General features: G+C 33.7%; 2 protein-coding genes across 10 annotated transcripts in view; one reads left to right on the forward strand and one right to left on the reverse strand.

Annotated features, from left to right (window-relative positions):
- The first annotated feature begins 23 nt into the window (after positions 1–23).
- Gnmt (Glycine N-methyltransferase) lies at positions 24–6321 on the forward strand. Of its 2 annotated transcripts, none has more exons than XM_070306101.1 (5): positions 24–112; positions 3765–4123; positions 5152–5287; positions 5495–5615; positions 5792–6321. In XM_070306101.1, exons 2-5 carry the CDS (start codon positions 3790–3792, stop codon positions 6068–6070), a joined length of 870 nt encoding a protein of 289 aa, XP_070162202.1. In that variant the 5' UTR covers positions 24–112; positions 3765–3789; the 3' UTR covers positions 6071–6321. The 2 variants fall into 2 exon arrangements, with proteins under 2 accessions (XP_070162202.1, XP_070162201.1); XM_070306100.1 differs by lacking the exon at positions 24–112 and adding an exon at positions 1911–1999 and having other exon boundaries at positions 5792–6320.
- Positions 3762–19831, reverse strand: part of Eag (ether a go-go) — a 102493-nt gene continuing 86423 nt past the window's right edge. For 4 of the 8 annotated variants that reach the window (XM_070306072.1, XM_070306073.1, XM_070306071.1 and 1 more), the window contains 3 exons: positions 19504–19620; positions 13750–13904; positions 10074–13559 (listed from right to left, as the gene is read on the reverse strand). In XM_070306072.1, coding sequence (XP_070162173.1) covers positions 12538–13559; positions 13750–13904; positions 19504–19620 — 1294 coding nt within the window. In that variant the 3' untranslated portion in view covers positions 10074–12537. Of the gene's footprint in view, positions 4180–6238; positions 9369–10073; positions 13560–13749; positions 13905–19503; positions 19621–19831 lie in introns of those variants that run through there. The other 4 variants (XM_070306076.1, XM_070306075.1, XR_011447759.1 and 1 more) reach the window with 3 other exon arrangements.

Raw genomic sequence — 19831 nt, forward strand, 5'->3', positions numbered from 1 at the left:
AACTGATCTATTGCATTCAACAGATTGTTGCGCACCACTCAGAACGTTAGAGACATAATTGATGATTTACTTATGAAAAGTCTTGATTTATAGAAGCCAACACTTTTTTCACGTAAGCATAATTACGTATAATCTTGTATACGTTTTTAAATAAAGTTGATAAACTCAATGGCGCAAAGAATATATTTCAATATAAGAGAGGAGAGAATATAGCATTAATTTCCTATTTCTGTTACAAAGAGAGATAATATATAAGATATAAATGAATAAACAGATTTTAAATCATTTTCTGTATATATTAAAAAGAAAGAGTATTTTAAGATAACAAAGATTATGAAAATTTATGAAGAATGTTTCCTCATTATCACTCTTATTTTGTATTGTAAATCATGAAAGAATAATATTTTCTGCCATTGACTTTGTTGCATTTAACTTATATATATTTTGATATAAGAGCTCATAAAAGCAATTCTTCGAGTTACAAGGTTGAATATAATGCTGACAAATCTTTAACTACACAACTGCCAATTTACAGTTGATTGTATTGTATGCTCTTTAAAATAAGAACACACAATGTATAGCTAAACGAAGATATTATTACATAGCCCCTTCCTTCTATTTATAGGGATTAAATTTTTATTTCTATTTCTAATCGAGCTTATTATATACATATATATATATATATATATTGTTTGCATTGTACTGAATTATCTACATATATAATTGATCCTTCCGTTTTGCAAAACATCTACTAATTAAAATAATACATTTTTATATTATTCTTACAAAGGATGTACTTAAAACACCATAATAAATTAAGAATATAATTGATTCGAACTGCATTATTGTATTATATTAATATAATTGTAAAAATGTAAAGAATCCGATATATATGTAGAATACATGTAGTTGTTATTGACTTTAATAAAAAATTTATTATTCTTGTGACACAATAATTTTAATATATTTCAGGCAGAACACAGATTATGCACATCTTAGGCTCTACAAATCTTCTTATATTTTAAACAAAATATAAATTGAACCAGCGACAAAACAAGGCGATTGATAGATTTTGTATTGGAATTTTACAATTTTATTAAACTGATATAGAATCTGTTTTGAAAATATCTTAATAATAATAATATATTTCTGGATATATCTTTAATTTTGCGCGAATATACGCACAAATGCGGGACAAAAACATCTGTTTTTAATTATTTAAGCTTCATTACCATGTGCGTAAATACTGCGATAGCGCGCATACGAATCAATTTATCAGCTTTCATTTAACTTTCCTTTAAATTATTGTATATTCAACAAGTCATTGACACGCAAGTCATCGTATATTGCATCATATATCCGATAAATATATTTTCTGAGTAATATAATATTGATACCGTGATGTGTAATAACTAACAATAAGCGTATTTCAAAAAATATGAATATTTACAATCGTAATATTAATATTACTACATTTGTCATATCGCATTACATATGAGAAAAATTTATTATAGTAGGGAGAAAAAAAATATATATAAGTATGAAATAGTAGTGTATATATATGAATCGAGAGTAATTCGATGTCTGAATTTACAATCGAAAAAGGCGAGAGGCTAATTACTCGGATAATTTATTTAATTCGTAATCACATCTTGTGAGATGTTGAGAACCGTTCGCGATATCTTTCACAATTGTCGCGATGAGTTAAAAATCACTCGCTTTTATCAACATTACTAAACTGAATCGTCTCTCGATCGTGTCGCAGGAAAATTTGATTACATCATATTGAGAAGTATCAGTCAGCGTATATATATGTATCTACACACACACACACACACACACACTGTTGCAATGATTCTTATTTATCACATATAAATGCGAACGATCGTTGTATCACCGCGACAGTTTTCATTCACTTCTATAAGTGCGGCCTCTGTATCGATATTCTTTAGCTGGAGCTCCGATTTTGGATTCGTTATCATTGCTTGTGAAATAGAAGGTACGATATCTCTCTAACGAAGCAAAAGCGGTCAATTTCAAAATGCAATAGCGACTTAACTCATTTCTAAAAAGAGATTAATCTGAAAAATGCAAGATATCAATTTAGACTTAATTTAATTTCTATTTCCTTTTATTGTCCCAGTTTAATTAAATTTAGATTAATTTTTTCAAGTTGAATTAAAAAATAAGAAAATAAACTACACTGATATCTTGAAATATACTTTTAATTTACCTATGTAATAATGCATCAATATTTGGCCTGTCATTGCAATCTATTCCAGAAAAAAAAAACACAGAGAATAAAAGAGAGAAATTTATTATAAAAAAGAAAAATAAAAAGTTATTTTTTTACTCATTTTTGTCTTCATTGTAAATACTTTATGCATGCTTGGCTCGCGTTGAAAGTTTTTTACCCAAGATAATAATCTATATATAAGAATCTATGCTATCACGGATATGATGAAGCTATTTACAAAATCTTATAGATAAAAACTTACTATATATTATATCAACGTATGATTAATATGAAAATTAATCAAACCATTAACCTCATTATTATGTACACTTAAATATTCCTTAAAATCAATCAACGCATTATTAAAAAAGAGACATAGAAAGATAATTAACAAAATTATATAAGCGAATCATATATTGATTTTTAGAAAATATTAAATTCCAATCTACAAAACTTTTTTCCTTTTAAATAATTTTACAGTTTGATGACATAAAATGATAAATTGAAATATTTCTGTTTCGTGAAGTGAACATGTCATCTAATAATAGATTATTACGCCATCATTAAAAAGTTCTAGTTATACATTTGTATTTTATATGATAACATATTTGATCTCTCGTGCTAATATATAAATGTATAATATAAATGTATTATATTTAATCCTAACGTTTTGACAAAATATATCCTGTTTATATTTCGTATTATCCATTGCCACATTTTACATAAACAACTTTATAAATCTAGCACGAATATATCGCGTTCGATAAACTCACATGTTTATTTAAATAAAGTATCGCATATTTCTAAAAAATATATGTATATATAAGAATTAAATTAATTTCGAATAATTAGTAATAATAAAAAAGATTTGCTTTAATATATATATATATATGTACATAGAAGTATTACGGTAAAATGATCGAAAACTGAATATTTTACGAAATATTTTATTTTTTATATCAAAATATGTCAGATTAAAATATAAAATAACTCAAAAAGTACTTAGTGAAAAAATACTTTATTATAGTGTTTTGGAAAGCTCTCGATGTCAGCTACAAGAATACTAAATAAAAAATGGGGGTTTCCATTTAAGATCTTAAAGTTGACCTTCACATGACCTTCAAATAATTTTCCAAGGTCAAATCATTGTCACCATCTTATGGCCCCCTTGAAGCCACACAACTTTTGTTTGAAACATTTTTCTCTTCCGGGCTTGGTTTTTGAGATATTCGACTGGATGGATTAAAATGGGCCACCCAGTATATAATTCTCTCAATTCATATAACACAGAATCTTTCAGCATCATTGTAGCAATGTTGCAATTTCGCAAACTACAGTGTAATGTTACGGAAGACACTATACATATGAAATCGAACAAAATATTGGCACAAGGTTGCAACAATATATTAATAATGTTTCAAGAATATTGTTAAGATATCACAGAGCTTTCGTATTCTTTACCGTGTGAGCCCAAAGCCCTTTAATTATACTTTTATAAATGATACACGGTTTCTTTTTGATTCCGCAGTTTTGTCGTAAGGTTCCGCGCGATTATGGATTCAACGGTGTTTCGTACTCGTTATCACGGTATACCAGCCGAGGGTGTCAAGGATCAATACGCGGATGGCAAGGCGGCGAAAATCTGGGAATTCTTCATCGGTGACATTAAGCAACGTACGCAGAATTATCGGGATTTTCTGGTGGGTCTGTTGCGACAAAACGGATGCCATCGAATATTGGATGTAGCTTGCGGCACCGGGGTCGACTCCGTGATGCTGCTGGAGGAGGGCTTCGAGGTCGTAAGTATCGACGCCTCCGACAAGATGCTCAAGTACGCACTGAAATCCAGATGGGAACGTAGGAGGGAGTCTGCCTTTGACAAATGGGGTAAGTAAATCAGGACGTTTAATATTTTTGTAGAACCGGTGTATTTCTCGATAGACCTAAAAAAGAGTTTGGATGGAAAAGAAGATTAGAAAAGGAAAGAAATAAAATACTCGGAGAAAATATTCTTTTAAACAAGGAGGAGAAAAAAGCGGCAGTAATTTATTTTAAAAGCAAAGATTAATTAAATGACGTAAATAAACTTGAAATAACTTTGTGATACAGCGGCTTGAATCTGTTTGTCCTGATTGAAATAATACAAAATATAAGAACGATATATATTTGAAAAGATTTGAGTTGGTAGGTAATATCTTGCGATAACGCAAGATTGTAAGTTCAATGTTGCGAACTCTATTTACGAACTTTTGCATGCTGATAACAATTGTTATTATTAATGTATAGAATCGTAGAAAATAATATATGTATATAATCAAAATGTAAAATTGTGGCCAATAAAACAGTTTAAAACACGCTTACAATATCGCCCCACGAAAATAACTGCCCAATTGTTTTTTATCCGCTATCAGCGGATAGAAATACAGGAAGGGCTCTCGCGTTATCTCAGCGAAGGTTAACAGCATTTTCTATTTCTTGGCCTTCGGCCTCACGATTCTAATCACATTCGTCGACTAAAAACGGGAATGATCTGAACACTGATAAGATTAAAGCAAATAATAAAATCAAATAATTCAAATAAAATATTTTTTTCCATAATCGAAATATTTATATATTTGTGTAAAACTCTTTCTCTAAAAAAAAAAAAAAAAAAAAAAAAAAAAAAAAAAAAAAAAAAAAAAAACTATATATTATATATTAATATCTTTTAAAATATTATATACATATATTTTTAGAGTATATATATATCAATTTTTTATATTCAAAATTAAATCTTTGAAAAACAAGAATTAAAAATTGTAAAGGGAAATTAAATTTTAATGACGATACTTAAACTAAGAAGATTCTATAAATCTGTTTTAAAACCTACTCTTTCGAATATTAGAGAATTATCTTAATGTTTTGAATTGTGATAGTGATTGAAGAGGCGAATTGGCTAACTCTAGCCAGCGATATTAGTCATCTCATCGGCGAAGGCTTCGATGCCGTTATATGCTTGGGGAACAGTTTCGCCCACATGCCTGATACTTTTGATGATCAGAGAGAACAGAGGTATTAAAAATTCTTCATTCTATAGATCATATTAGATTAGATTATTTATACTGGACTTAAATACTGGAGCAGTGGCTCTCAGATTATGCTTTATGAAATCTAAAGATAATTAAAATTAATAAAGTCACAGGTATATTATACAATAGAATATATCTTATATAATTTTTTTTATCTATATTATTTATAAAATATATTCTATCATTCTAGGCAAGCCTTGACGAACTTTGAGCGTTGCGTAAGACCGGGAGGTATATTGCTTATCGATCATAGGAATTATGACTATATAATCAATACCGGCGAAACTCCTCCCAAATGCATATATTATAATGTAAGTACCACTAAAGAAAGTGCGTGATTGATTATTTATCGTTACCGTGCACATAATTAATCGTTATCGTATATTAGAAACCTACAACGGCTCTAATTACAAATGCTAATTCTCGTTCGTTCCGCTAGCTTATCAGAATAAATTTTGGAAAATTTTACATCAAAAATTTTTCGCAGAGCGAGCATATGATGGACATCAAAACGTCGGTACTCTACGTATCCGGAAAGCCGAGGATCGTTACCATGGATTACATGATCGCTCAAGACAAGAACAACAAAGACAATCTCGAGTACAGCGAATTCAGGCTGTCGTATTATCCTCACAAATTAACAGTTTTCCGTGATATGCTGGCCGAGACATTCAGCCACAGAGCGAAACACATAATCTATGGTGACTTTAAGCCACTTAACGAGATCAAGAATCCCGGATTTTACATCCACGTGCTGCAAAAGTAACTTTAATAAGCGAAGCATGAAGAATCGAATGTGACATCTATTTTTAAATAGTTATCGGTTTTTCGGGACAACCAAAAACGTTCCATCACATGAGACTGAATGATATTAGAATGTTGATCAATCTGTTCAGAAACGAGTTGTGTGAATTATTTCTTGATTAAGATGAGATATTTTTTTATCACATATGTAAAAAAGACTTTATCCAATTAAAACTTACTATCTAATAGATTTTACAATCATAAAAACATAAAAATGTGTATATATATACATAATAAAAATATATATCGATAAAGAAATATACTCTATACACATTCAAATCGTCGAACAAATTTTCCACTTTATAAGAAAGAAACGGGAAGAAATAAAAACTCTATCTAAAAAGAACGTGTTTCGAAATGATATACGCTAGAGTATAAGTTTTAATATTTTTATTATAAGTCTGAAAGCAGCTTTTTTTTCAATTGAGTATTCTAGCCAGGCTTCGTTCGATGCTACAATTTGATCTCTCAAGGATATTTTCCAAACAATCGTTGACGATGATTTGCTGGATAATTTTTGGACGAATTTTCGTGCCTTTTTCTTTTCTCTTTCGTCTCTCATATTTTGAAAAAATGCGCGGATTTCGGAATAGTAGGAAGACTAAATGTTTGCTGCGCACGAATCGACTGTCTTCTATGTATTTCGATCTTCCGCTGATCTAGCAACAATGTAATTTCTACGAAAGAACAAAAGTCCAACCAATCATCCCGTATCGCAATGTTATCACGCTGGGCTCATCGCGATTTTCATTCAAGAATTGACATTGGAACACGCGAGACACGTATATATCATCTGATGTTAGCGTCATCGATCGTCAATGATCGTTTCAACTTAAGATTATCGGCGCAGAAATTGTTCTCGCAAATTCTTACTTAAATCCACCCCCGACTTAAATCGCTCCCTTGTCGGGGGTCCCGCGAAACTTTACAGAGGAAGAGTGCCGCCCTATCGTAGAAATCGAACCCCGAGAGATCGTCGTTTACAGATTTAGACTAATTTTGCGCCTCGGGGGGGGGGGGGGAAGGGGAGGGGAGAAAAACGGAGGTACTGAGAGAAAGAGTGTAATGCGAGGAAGAGAAGGCGGATAAATCAAGCTCGAGTTCGTTCGATTTCTTCGATGTACTTTCCTGCGACACAATTAAGGGGTACTCTTCGGTCCAAGAAATGACTGAGGACAATAATTTACAAGGCCAAGGATTTGTGTTTTACAAGTGCAACGAACTGCCCATATAGAAAAATGGACGAAGTGTTATAGCAAAAATCTTTTCCCTCTTCTATCAATATATTTATATATATTTATATACGCGTATGTATTTATAGATATTTATAGTTTTTTTATTTTTTTTTATTTTTTTGTTGTTCAGTACGTGTGTAGCTATTTATATGTATATATAGACTCTCCTAATCATTTTCTTTTTCATGAAATTTCCACGGTACCTATCACGGCTTCTTCGATCGTCGTTGCGAACACTGTCGTCGTCGTCGTATCAAATTTTTCCATGTTTAAGGCTCCCGAGATCGCACGTGGCGATCGTAACATGCTACTTGGCGTGTCGCGGCTGTATACGTAATATAACATAATGCTAATACGAATAAATTATGCCGTTTCAAAGCTTATTTTAATATCTTTACCATTGCATGATAAAAAAATTATTTGAGATTTGAATATATCGTCACTTTTTTTGTACGATCTTAATTAAAATAAATTTACATGGAGAAAGATGTACATATGATATACGTATTACTGATAAACGCACTAGGTCGCGATAATAAAAATCGATACATTTTATTCTGACATTTAAAATATAAAATATAATAACAATAATAATATGAGGATATATTAATGTTTTTTTCTCTTTTTTTTTTTAATTATTGATGATTAAAGACAGAGCAGAAGTTTCGCAGCAACTTTCGAATGCTAGCTTGTAAATGTATCCCGGGTGTAGTAACTTGTAACGAGTCACGAAAATTGACTTGAAACTTTGTTTCAACGAGCACGTAAGGTCAAGGACGACGACTCGTGTTACTCGAGAATGATGATTGTTTTGTATTATTGCAAAGTAGCTGATATAAAAAATCGTAATATCGTATTGCATTTATATTCTCTCGATTTTACTTCCAATGACAATCTGCCCAATGAAAGCTGCACAGTCACAAGATGATCAATCTCTCACAAAGAGAACATTTAATTATTTTTTGACATTTTTAAATATTATAAATGTCGCCCTTATATGTATACTTTTCACATCTTTATTATATTTTTGTATGATTTCTATCGCGTAAAATTAAATTAAAAAAATATAAATTGAGCGATTAATTATTGCCGCAAGTGACGATAGTGAAATTAAGATGTATTTGGTCAGGGCGGATCGCGCAAACAGAGAGAATTATTTCTTTTTACAATTATATTCACTTATCGTTATGTACGCCTTTTCTAGCTTCCCTCTCGCCATTTGATCCTACAAAAATGTGCGCAATATTTAACGAGCAATTCTTCATTGGATTTTATACTTTTATCTGAGATATATAGATTGCTTATGTACCTAGTATTTATGGAAAGCTGCGGTATCACATATCCCCTATTAAGGACTTGACAAAATTAATTTAATTGGTCTTGAAGATCACGGCTGGAGGCCGGACAACAATTTTCATTTCTAGTTCATTCAAGTGTCAGTAGTTCTATTCGATGACTAATGCGGTTTCATAAAGTTTCAATATTTTAAAAGCGATCGTATTCATTTTACTCTAACATATTAATTTTTTCAATATTCATCATCATTATTTAATTAAACGTCAGATTTTACATCGTGGACTCGCATGGGATCTTCAAGATTAACAGAGATTATCGTTTCTGGCTTATCGAAGGTGATATTGCTTCGTTAAATTCTGCCACGCATTAATTAGCAAACTTTCACTCAAATATAATTGAAGTTTCATAAATACGCATCTTCTTTCTTCTCCCGCTATCGCAAACCTCGTGTCGTTGTTTCAGTATGAAATATGTATCTATTACTTGCAATTCGTTGGATCATACCTTGCCGTATATCTCGCGATGAAGAAATAGAAGCCGCGAAACATTTCGAATAGACCGGCCTTTCCATCAATGAACGACGATCTTTTAAGTAATGGAGGTGCGGGATTAAAGCCGTTTGGGCTCGCATCGCGTACGTTTCCATGCTTCGTGCAGATTTCACGCATCTCTCCACCGTGACGGAGATAAAAGGCAAGCTGTAATTGACAGGAGTTGGGCATTCTTCAGCTTCTTCGAAAAAAGAAAATTTATTAAAGATGCTTCAATATTATTACGATATAATTATTTAAAAATTTCGCGAATCTTAATGCTTCCTTTTCTTTATTTTAAGACAGGACAAAAGTAAAGTTGTTAGATTCTGATAATCGATCGATATTTTATCGACTAAAATTTCTGTTGATATTGAAAATATCTCAAAATTATACAAAGTTTGATTGATTCTACGATAAAAGAGTTATATATTCGATTGTTTTAAATACGTCGAGATATGCTCCAGTCATCGAAACGCACGGACGACGATCCCGTATTTTATGAATCGTATCAATACGCGTTGCATTCTCATTTTTGACGAGATTTATAATTAAATTGCAGAAAAATCGAGCATTTCAGCCCATAATATGATTCCACGCGATATGATTTGGGGCATGAAAAGATCTCAGCGCTTTTTCAACATGATCAACGCGCGATAGACGTCAACTTAATCACTACAGTTTCAACAATGTTAAATCTTTTTTTTCTCTCTGCATATAAGTATATAAACTACGATAGAGCCAGCTGTATCGTTCCTGTCTCTAAAATCTACTTAACAAAGTCTTCGTAACTGTTCGATAGTTCATCTTTCGTAACATGAAATATATATATATATATATATATATATATATATATATATATATATATATATATATATGTATCTCTATATTATTTTCTTTTCTCTTATTATATTTATATATATATATATATACGCGTATATGTGTGTTTTTTGTATGTATGTATACATAACAATATATGCTTATATCTCTGTTGTACGCATCTCTGGATTGCATCTATACTTTCGATTTGAAATGTTGTCTGTGATGAGAATTCGCGCCTTTGCTCTTCGTATGGTCATTTGAGAATGGAATATAATACTGACTTTGTCTCTATCGCGTGGCATAAAAAAAAATAGAAATTAAATAAAAAATTTAATCGAAGTGTAAGACACTTGGTGTGACACTTATCGATACAAACTAATCATTTTTCTAATTTTTTTGTAACAAAACTCCAAATTGCGAATAATTCGGAGATTTGTGTGCCTCGATCTGATATAAGCTTAAAAAGACATTGTGATTGTCGGCTCATTCAATTATTAGCAAAGACGCCATTCTCGTTTGCAGTAACAGCAGCAGCATATGTTTCATCACGTTTGTATGACCCATAATTAAATGCAAATATATATACACATATATCATATTACAAGATATATACATCTAATATTGCTGTTTGGCTTCGTATGCATGTCATACGAATTTGCGTAGCGCCATTTCTGTGTAACGGTACTATTTGCACGGAGAAATTGTTTTTCTCGATATTATTTAACGTTTTCGTTTCAACTTGACGAGCGAATTTTCAAACTCTTTTTAAATTCCTTTTCGTAGCCCATTCGTAATTACCCGTCATATTTAATACGAAAATATTAAATCATCGAACAAATAATAATTAAATAACAAGAAATATATAAAATGTTAACAGAAGATACAAACGTCACCGGAAATATTTTTTCATAATTTATGATTCATAATACGCGCGAATATTTTATAGAAAATAAATATTCTAAGATCTTGTAATAATAATGTTACTATAAAAATTATTCAACTTCAAGCAAAATCAATTCGAAATTGATTCGATTTCAATCGAATTCGTCTAAATCAGGTATTTGCAATACCCAATACGATCGCGTTCTATCTTGGATAGAACGAGATGATTTTTATATTTGCAATTCCATTGATTGTTTATCGAGTATGACAAACGATTATTTATTAGACTAGTATTTGATTTGGCTATTTCGTTTTAATTATCCAGCATCACATTCAGAGTAATACCGTTTAATATATTCAAAGCGAAAAGAATGGAAAAAAACAAATGCAAGTGTACATTTGTATTTAAAAATCGAAGATCTCACAACCAAGATGGATTACTTAACGTCGGTGGTGTCCAAATCACGTGTCGAAATTGACTGATTTTTCTTCAATGGGAATTATATCGGCGCGAAATAAAGACTTTAATTTATTATTTTGCTACTTGTCTCGATCTTATTGTTACTGTAATAAATATTTTCGATGTCTTGGAATCTGAAAGATCCGAGATGATATCTACTAAGAATTAGAATACTTGGTCAATTTCTACTATGTCATTTTTAACAATCCGGTTGGACACCACCATTATATCACTCGAATTCACTGATCTAATAATTCCAAAATGCCACACTATGCCTCGTCAAGAGAGACACTGATTTAATGTCGTGAATCGACCGTGGCCGAAGACGCTTAGAAATTTAATATGATCGCCATGAAAGAGAGAGAGAGAGAAAGAGAAAGAGAAAAAGGGGAGAGAGAGAGAGAGAGAGAGAGGAGAGATATGCTACTGCGAAGTTCGCTACGCGATGCGTGTGAATCTATATCTATTTATGTGTGTGTATGTGTATATGTGCGTGTATGTGTATATGATACATACTCCCTGTAATGAATACACTCCCTCGGAGAGTTTCGATGTGTCTCGAAGAAGCCGTCGTAAGCAAATAATTTCGTATTTAAGACAGCATTTATTTATCGTTTATTTATCGCTTTTGGCCATGCAGAATTACACTTTATTTCGCTCGAAACGAAATCTTTTCATTCTCTTTCTCTCCGCTCGTCTTGAAAAGCGATTAGCGCGAAAATACGAAATTCTTCTCATTAACTATTTAAATATGTATATATATATATATTATCAGATATTACCTTTATAAACAAAATTATCGACACGTTGTATTTGTCCGCCACTCGGAGAGAAGCAGAGAGTCAATTTACACGATATTTCAGTCCTGCTACTGAAGAGATCCAGATCACGCGTCACGTAAGATGACCGACAGTTTCCAAATCATCCAAGCCGCACCGAAACAATGATTCGCCGTCATAACATGTCATCTCGCACATGTACACACAAACGAAAGAGTAACGAAATAGTAGTTATTGCTCAATGTAGCATATAGCTTTAGAATAAGATAATCGCGCGAATGCATCATCGCGCGGCAAACTCGCGTTCTTGCGTGATTAAATGCTGAACTAATAAGCGTATCAGACGATGAACCTTTGACCGCGTCGCGGCGAATTGTTTTGAAAAAAAGGAAGAAAAAGGAAATAATGCGACGCGAGAAGAACTTTCATAAATACTCTCTCGGTCTGGGCGGCGGTCTTTTACGTTCGGATCTCTCGGCGGTCCGGTCCGTGGTAGTTCTGTCGGTCGGTCCACCCCCGGTTGAGTCCCGTTCGTCGGTGCACTCGAGCATCTGCGTGGTCTCCGTGACTTCCGTTGGACTCATCGGCTGCGTGGCGAGCGGTGCGAGCGGCGCCGCGCCCTTGTTGCGCGATTTGCTGCGTCGCTTGCGCAGGATCAGCGGCCCCAGAGCGTTAGAATCGTCGCCGCGCGATGTGGAAGCTTGTGTCAGCCGCTCCAGCAGTTCCTTGTTGACATCCCGCGATGACGACGACGACTGATGATGATGATGATGATGATGGTGATGCTCCTGACCGCTCTTAGACACGCGCTCTGTCGCCGTCGATTGCTCCCGGTAGCCCTCGCTCGGCGTCGTCGACGTTGACGTGGTGGCGATCGACGGCTTATATTCGACAGTCTGTGTCGCAGATTGGACCAATGTCATCGAACTCGGGGTAATGGGCGGTTGATTCTGAATACCACCGTTGCTGCCCAGGGCGAAGTTCCCGGAGATCTTCTGAGATTGCTGAGAAGCGCCACTGGATGACGGTGTTCCCGCGGCTGGTAGCCTGTTCATCAGCGCTTGCAGCATGTCCTCGATCTTGGCAAGCCGTTGATTCACCCTCTGCACCTCCAACTTCAGGTCCACCTTCACTTCTAGCACTGCCGCGAGAATCTCTCGCTCGTGGCTCGACTGATGCGTGATCAAACCACCATCGTAGCTCTCTAGGCGTCGTAGCTGCAGCTGCTTCGAGTCCACGGCGAGGGTCTGCTGTTGTTGCTGAGCTTCCTTTGGATTTTCAACGTTATCGCTGGCCTCCTCGATCGTGCCTCCCAACTTGCCAAGCTTTGGGAAGACTTTGTTGGTGGCGACGCTGGAACTTGGACGCGAGTCTCTTGCGCTGAGGGATCGCTTGAACGTGTCACCAGCCGTGCCCGATTCGCTGCCGGAGTCTAAACTCGAGCTACCTGCAATATATTATAAATTTTTTGAATCTAGAAAGTTTTTTCATTTAGCTTGCTTCAAATGTCGAAATATTTCTTAATAACAAGTTATTATTACACAATTTTTCTCAATAAAAAAATTCATATAAATTACACAACTCAATAATTGAATTAATCGTATCTAATTAAGATTCAGAGAGATTATTTTTCTTACCTAATAAACGGCCCCATTTGCCTGGCCGCGTTTTCGCGACGTTTGTACTTCCTTCCTCGGCGACGGATGGCTTTCTAGCATGTGACGTTTCGCCATCCTTGGCATCCTTACCATCGCCCTTTTCCACATCGGCAGTGTGTCTCTCTCGGCGAAATCTACACGGTGTAATCGAGAGAGAAAAGATTCGTCTTTACTTTCCAATACAAAAAATTTGCGAAACGTGTTTACAAATACGAAGGAGATGATACAATAAAAAAGGCTGATTATTATTCCTTAAATATTTAGACCAGGGCAGCAAGAGTACAAATGCATATAGAGGGTCAAAAGTGTGGCAAAGGGGTGCACTGGACCATTCTCACGTGAAAAATCTGATTACATCTATTGTTTTCTCTTTTCTTTTTTCTTCTTCTATCATTATTCGTCACGTTTCGTTTTCCTTTTCGGTCCGCGATTAAATCTACGGTGCATCCCCGAGCTAGATCGGTGGATTATAAAGCTAATCGGGGTTATCGCCGTAGCGCAGATGCGATCGTCTACTATCGACGATTATATAAAGGAAGGCGGCTCCGGTTACTGATTGGTGATCCTATTGGAACGACCTACGTTGGTGCGACATGTCTACGGGATCCACGGCGGTGATAGACGATGTTTGGCAAGAGCATAAGGAAAACGGAGAACGTTGGTGAACGCCGACGGTGATAATTTCGCTCAACTTATCGTGGACAAAATTTTTAACAGAGACACTTATATAAAATTGCTGAGTAGTAGCTCACCAAGTAATAATTTTTCCTAAGGAAAACAAATATCGAGTAGTATATTTTCAGAATAACAAACGAACGGTTGTAGCTCTTCTCTCAAGCAATCAGGACACGTTCTTGTATTGCCATAATGTTCGAATCACCGGAGTTTAAGCGGCTTGCGCTAAAATTATGTAGGCTCCTCGCGTATCGAAACTTTTAATTCGCCTGAAATCACCGGGATTACGATCTCGTAATACAAAATCTTAAGAAAGGCTTTCGATAAGTCTTGTACTTTTTGTGAGTTTATCATTGATCCGTAATAACAGCCAACCCCATAATCCTTCACTTTTCCATCAGATTTTGTAAAATGGCACGACGATGTTGCTGACAATTAAAAATATTATAAAAGTACACAAATTGAAAGTACATGTACAGTAACATAATAAATCTCTATATGTAACAGAGTTATATTAATAATTTAGTTATAATATACTTATATTAATAATTTTTAACTACATTCGTTTTTCTACATAAAAAAACAAGCTATATCAGAGTCATTAATTAACATATAATACAAATTAAAAAATTATTATATTCGATAATATACTATTAATAAATAATATATATATACATAAATTATATTTGACTCTCTTCTTAAAAGATATCGCGGAACAGCACCGACCAGCGTCGACCAACGTTTCAATATATCTTTTGGCGATAATGACAGACTCGGGAGATGAGAAATTGCCCGACAAACTTTAGGAATGCCATATTATCGAACATATATTAAACGTGACAAATAGTTGCGATATAGTTATTAATTATTGGCGTTGTCTTTGTCAAACATGGTTCGCGTAGATAGGTAGCAGAAAAATGTTATTAAAATCACATTATTATGTGCGTCAAAGCAAACTCATCCTTGCGAGAAATTAATCGAGGATCAATCTAATTACCCTGACTTCAAAGTTCTATTAAAATGTGTATATAGTTACTATATAATTCGTTACTATATAGATTAATGTATCGATGGTACAAATAATAATTTGAGAACGCTGAAAATTTTTGTGCGTGTAAAAATTCTTTCAAATTTTATAAAAAATTGTATAAGGATTAAAATATATAATATATTAAAACGCCGTCATGACGTCAAAACTCGATTCTTCCATGCATGTAAATCAATAAATACTGTCTATCATTAAACGATAAAATGCCTTTTGGCTGGTTGCGATAATAATTATTAAAAAAAAAAAAAAAAAACTATCATAAATTGGCGAGAATATAATTAATTAATTATGCTATAGAGAAAGGTAACATAAAGCTATCAAGACTCTCGAGAGACAATTATTAGCGGTGAAAGCACGTTGTGTGCGTGCGAAAGTCAGGCAGTTGAGAATGCGAAAGTCATAGATATATATAAGATTTTTGATGAACATATCGAGAGAATATAAAAAAAAAAGGTAAAAAACTGTAAATCGCAAACGTAGCATGATATTCGCTTTCAGTTTCTTTTTTGACATTCCGATAGTTTCTCGGGCACAGCGGCATGACGCTAATTTATTTATGTTCGTATATATACGTACTTGTAAAGATATATATATATATATATATATATATATATATATATATATATATATATATATATTCTATATAAAAGATAAAAAAGTCTGAATCCTAGAGTGTGTACGTTCGTCGCATGCACTTTGCTTTGCATGAGAATCGAGGAAGATCGAAGGCTCGTTTAAAGATACATCAGGATTTCGGCAATTTCTCACCCCGGCGATGTCAGTGTCGCGAATATTAATTAATTTAACAATCAAGAGATTAATAAGAGAATTATTTATTTGTGAAAATAGAAAATTAAATTTTGCGGGATATTAAAAGCCAAACGCGGAATGATAGTGCGTCGGTTTCATGGAAAATTAATTTTTCTCTGTGCAGAAAAATAATTGTTCTCTGGGCACATTGATTAGTTTTAAAGCAAAAATTAATTTTTTCTATTTAATTATTTTAATTAATTATTTTATTCAATTTATATTTATTAATTTAATTAATATAGTTACGCTCGGAATTTTCGACTGTTTGGATGAGATATCGTCTGTCTTATTAGGCAGAATACTCATTGTAATTTTTTCGAGTATCGTCTTATATATGACTTGGGCTTGTTTGCTTTCCAACCTTGATAGATTTTATAAGAATCATGACTATTTTACACAACATAGTACGACTGTGATATCTCGTTCTAGCATTGAATACTGGCATGAAAGCTGGCAAATAAAATTGCAAAGCTGTATATTCGGGAAAGGTGAAAACTATACGAAATCCTGAGGTTTGCTCTATATATATAATTCTGACTTTTAGTTGTAAGAAAATATATACAATATGATGTGAAAAGAGAGATGCGCATAGCCTTGTGAAGCCGTATATCTTACAGCACTCTAGCATTCGTTAGAAACTGCAATGTAATTAGTAAAATAATGATTGGTGATATATTGGATGATTGCATAAGTTCGTGCCCGATTTTCATAGATGGCATTAAATTACTGCATGGCGGAGTTCTATTGTTTTCGTGTGGTAATTGTTGCTTACACCGAATAGATGACGTTGTCTTATGTCAATTTAGCGTCAGACATTGTTCCGATAAGTCCATTTGTGCATAAGAGAAATCATTAAAAATGGAGAACGAAAGGTGCATTTGCGGCATGTAATGCTATATGAATTTCGGAAAGGCGTGAGTGTTGGGATTGCACAAAAAAATATTCAAAGCGTTTATTTGGACCGCGTTTCTGCTCTCCGAACAGTCAAAAAGTGGTTTGGCAGATTTCGAAATGGTGATTTCAACTTGGAGGGTCAACCTCGCTCTGGACGGCCTTCTGGCATTGATGATGACATTGTGCATGCCTTAGTGGAAAGAAACCCAAGGATTACAACTGAGGATATTGCTGAGAGGCTGAACATCGATAATTCAACCGCTTTTCGTCATTTAAAAAAGCTTGGATACACTTCCAAGCTTGATACGTGGGTGCCGCATCTCCTAACTGAAAGGAATAAGCTGCAGGAAAACTGCAAGAGTTGCAATGGGAAATTCTGCAGCACCCGCCATATTCTCCAGATATTGCGCCTTCAGATTTTTATCTGTTCCGGTCTTTGCAGAATAGTTTAAATGGCAAGAATCTCAATTCCGAGGAAGCTGTCGAAAACCACCTTACAAACTTTTTTCGAGAAAAACCAAGTTCTTTCTTCAAAAATGGAATCGGCAAGCTTATAGATCGTTGGAAAACCATTGTAGAAAAGAATGGAGACTATATAATTGATTAATAAAAGTGTTATCTCTAAAATATAATCTATTGAAGTTTATATTTAAATCGGGCACGAACTTATGCAATCACCCAATATGAAATGAAGTGCACGTCTCGTTTAAAAATGCTGCTGGAAGAACGAGCAAATCTTAAAAATCTTTGTAGCGTATAATCTCTGCAATATAGTATTCATACATGTTGACAAGAAAAGTTTTAATTATTTGGGCAAGAATTATCCAATAAACTTTAAATATTAGAGTATTTGTCAAGTAAATTTCAAGTCAATTTTTCTCTAACTTTCGTCTTTTGTTAGCTCAACAAATATTATCAAAGATTGAATAAAATTTTAATATTATTGCAAAGTAAAAAAAAAAATTGTATTAATTTTAACAAGTTTTAAATAATTTTCTAAATAAATGCGTTCTCAATAATAAGGTAAATCTGAGCAAATACTCGATGGCAGAGAAATTTTGATTTGCTCGTGTCTCGACGTGCGATGAAAATTTATCGTTGTCCACATTCAAGCGTGTGCGCGTACGTGATATCTTCCGGCTGGCGCATTACGGGACGTACATTACGGTATTCGTCGTGGCGAATTAAGGCGGGGAAAGTGCCCGAGCGTGTATGTGTGTGTGTGTGTGTGTGTGTGTGTGTGTGTGTTTACAGAGTTCACGAATGACAATGACAAATTTCAGCTCAAAGAAATCTCCGACCAATCTGAAGAAGAGATCGATCTCCTCTTTCTCTCTCCCTATCTCACGAAAGTTTAACTAAATCTAAATTTTTATGTTTCCCTGAGTTTCACCATTAAACGTCGTAAAAGTTTAATATTGTTTATAAACCAAATATTTAATTCGTCTAAGAAAAAATCGACTCTACACTGGGATGGAAAATTAAATCGAGAGTGAAATTTGTCAATATTGTATAAAATCATCCTGTCACGTATACGTCATCTCTGTTTTAAAGAGAACAAAGATGCAGTTTAATCCCTCATTTGCTCGATCACATTATTGAAATTAAAAGTTGTAGTTTCGGCTTGAATATATAAATTCTTTATATATATATATAAAAAGTATGTATCTTATTGAATATTTTAATAATCTTATATCTTATATTATAATTTTCTTCAAAAACACACACATTCGCTTAAATCCTTTTTAAATAAAATTATTTTATCTTTTATCTTTCTCATTCTCTCTCGCTGCATTATCATGTCTTTTAAAGTTGACGAATAAATATATATATATATCAACTTTGCGATAAAAACCGAAAATATTTAACAAGACTTCTAATTAACAAAACTCAAAACGTCAATGTTCAAACGTGGGATTGTTTCGCAAAGACACACATATGACAAGCTCGCGCCCTGTCCGTGATATACGGTATATATCCGTGAATATTACATATATATACACATGTGCGAATATTGAATTATATGTATAATGTAATATATAATATAGAGTATTCATCGTATACATATACGCAGTGGGTATTAATAAAACTGCCACGGTCATAATAATAAGGCAATCATAACAGTAATAAATATAAATTCAACCACAGACAAAGGATAATAAGAATAATAAGAATAATAATAATAATGACAATATAATAATAATAATGTTAACGAGATAATAATAAAAGATTGTGTAGGTAGCGAGGAAAAAGACAAAAAAGAGAATTGAAGAAGAAATAAATATGAATAAGAAAAATGAAATTGCCTAAAACTCGGCCAGGGCGGCAGGACGTTGACGGTGAGCTCCTCGTCGGAATCCTGTTGGGACCGTCCGCTCACGATCCTGGTCATGCCGATTTGGCCTTCCCCGTCGCTCTTGAACCTTCGCGGAAATAACAGGCCAGCCAAGCAACACGATCACATTCAGCAACAGCCACGGAAAATATAAAGAACGTCCGCGATAAATTCTTGGCACACATTTTGGCTCTATCTCTCTCATTCTTTCTTTTTCTCTTGCTTGCTTTCTTCTTCTCTCTTTTTCTCTTTCTTCTACACACTTCTACATTGTCACACAGGATATTACGCGTACAAAG

The sequence above is a fragment of the Polyergus mexicanus genome, unplaced genomic scaffold (genome assembly GCF_030449975.1).
Source record: "Polyergus mexicanus isolate NDT 795.1 unplaced genomic scaffold, iyPolMexi1.0 SCAF_13, whole genome shotgun sequence".
NCBI lineage: Eukaryota > Metazoa > Arthropoda > Insecta > Hymenoptera > Formicidae > Polyergus > Polyergus mexicanus.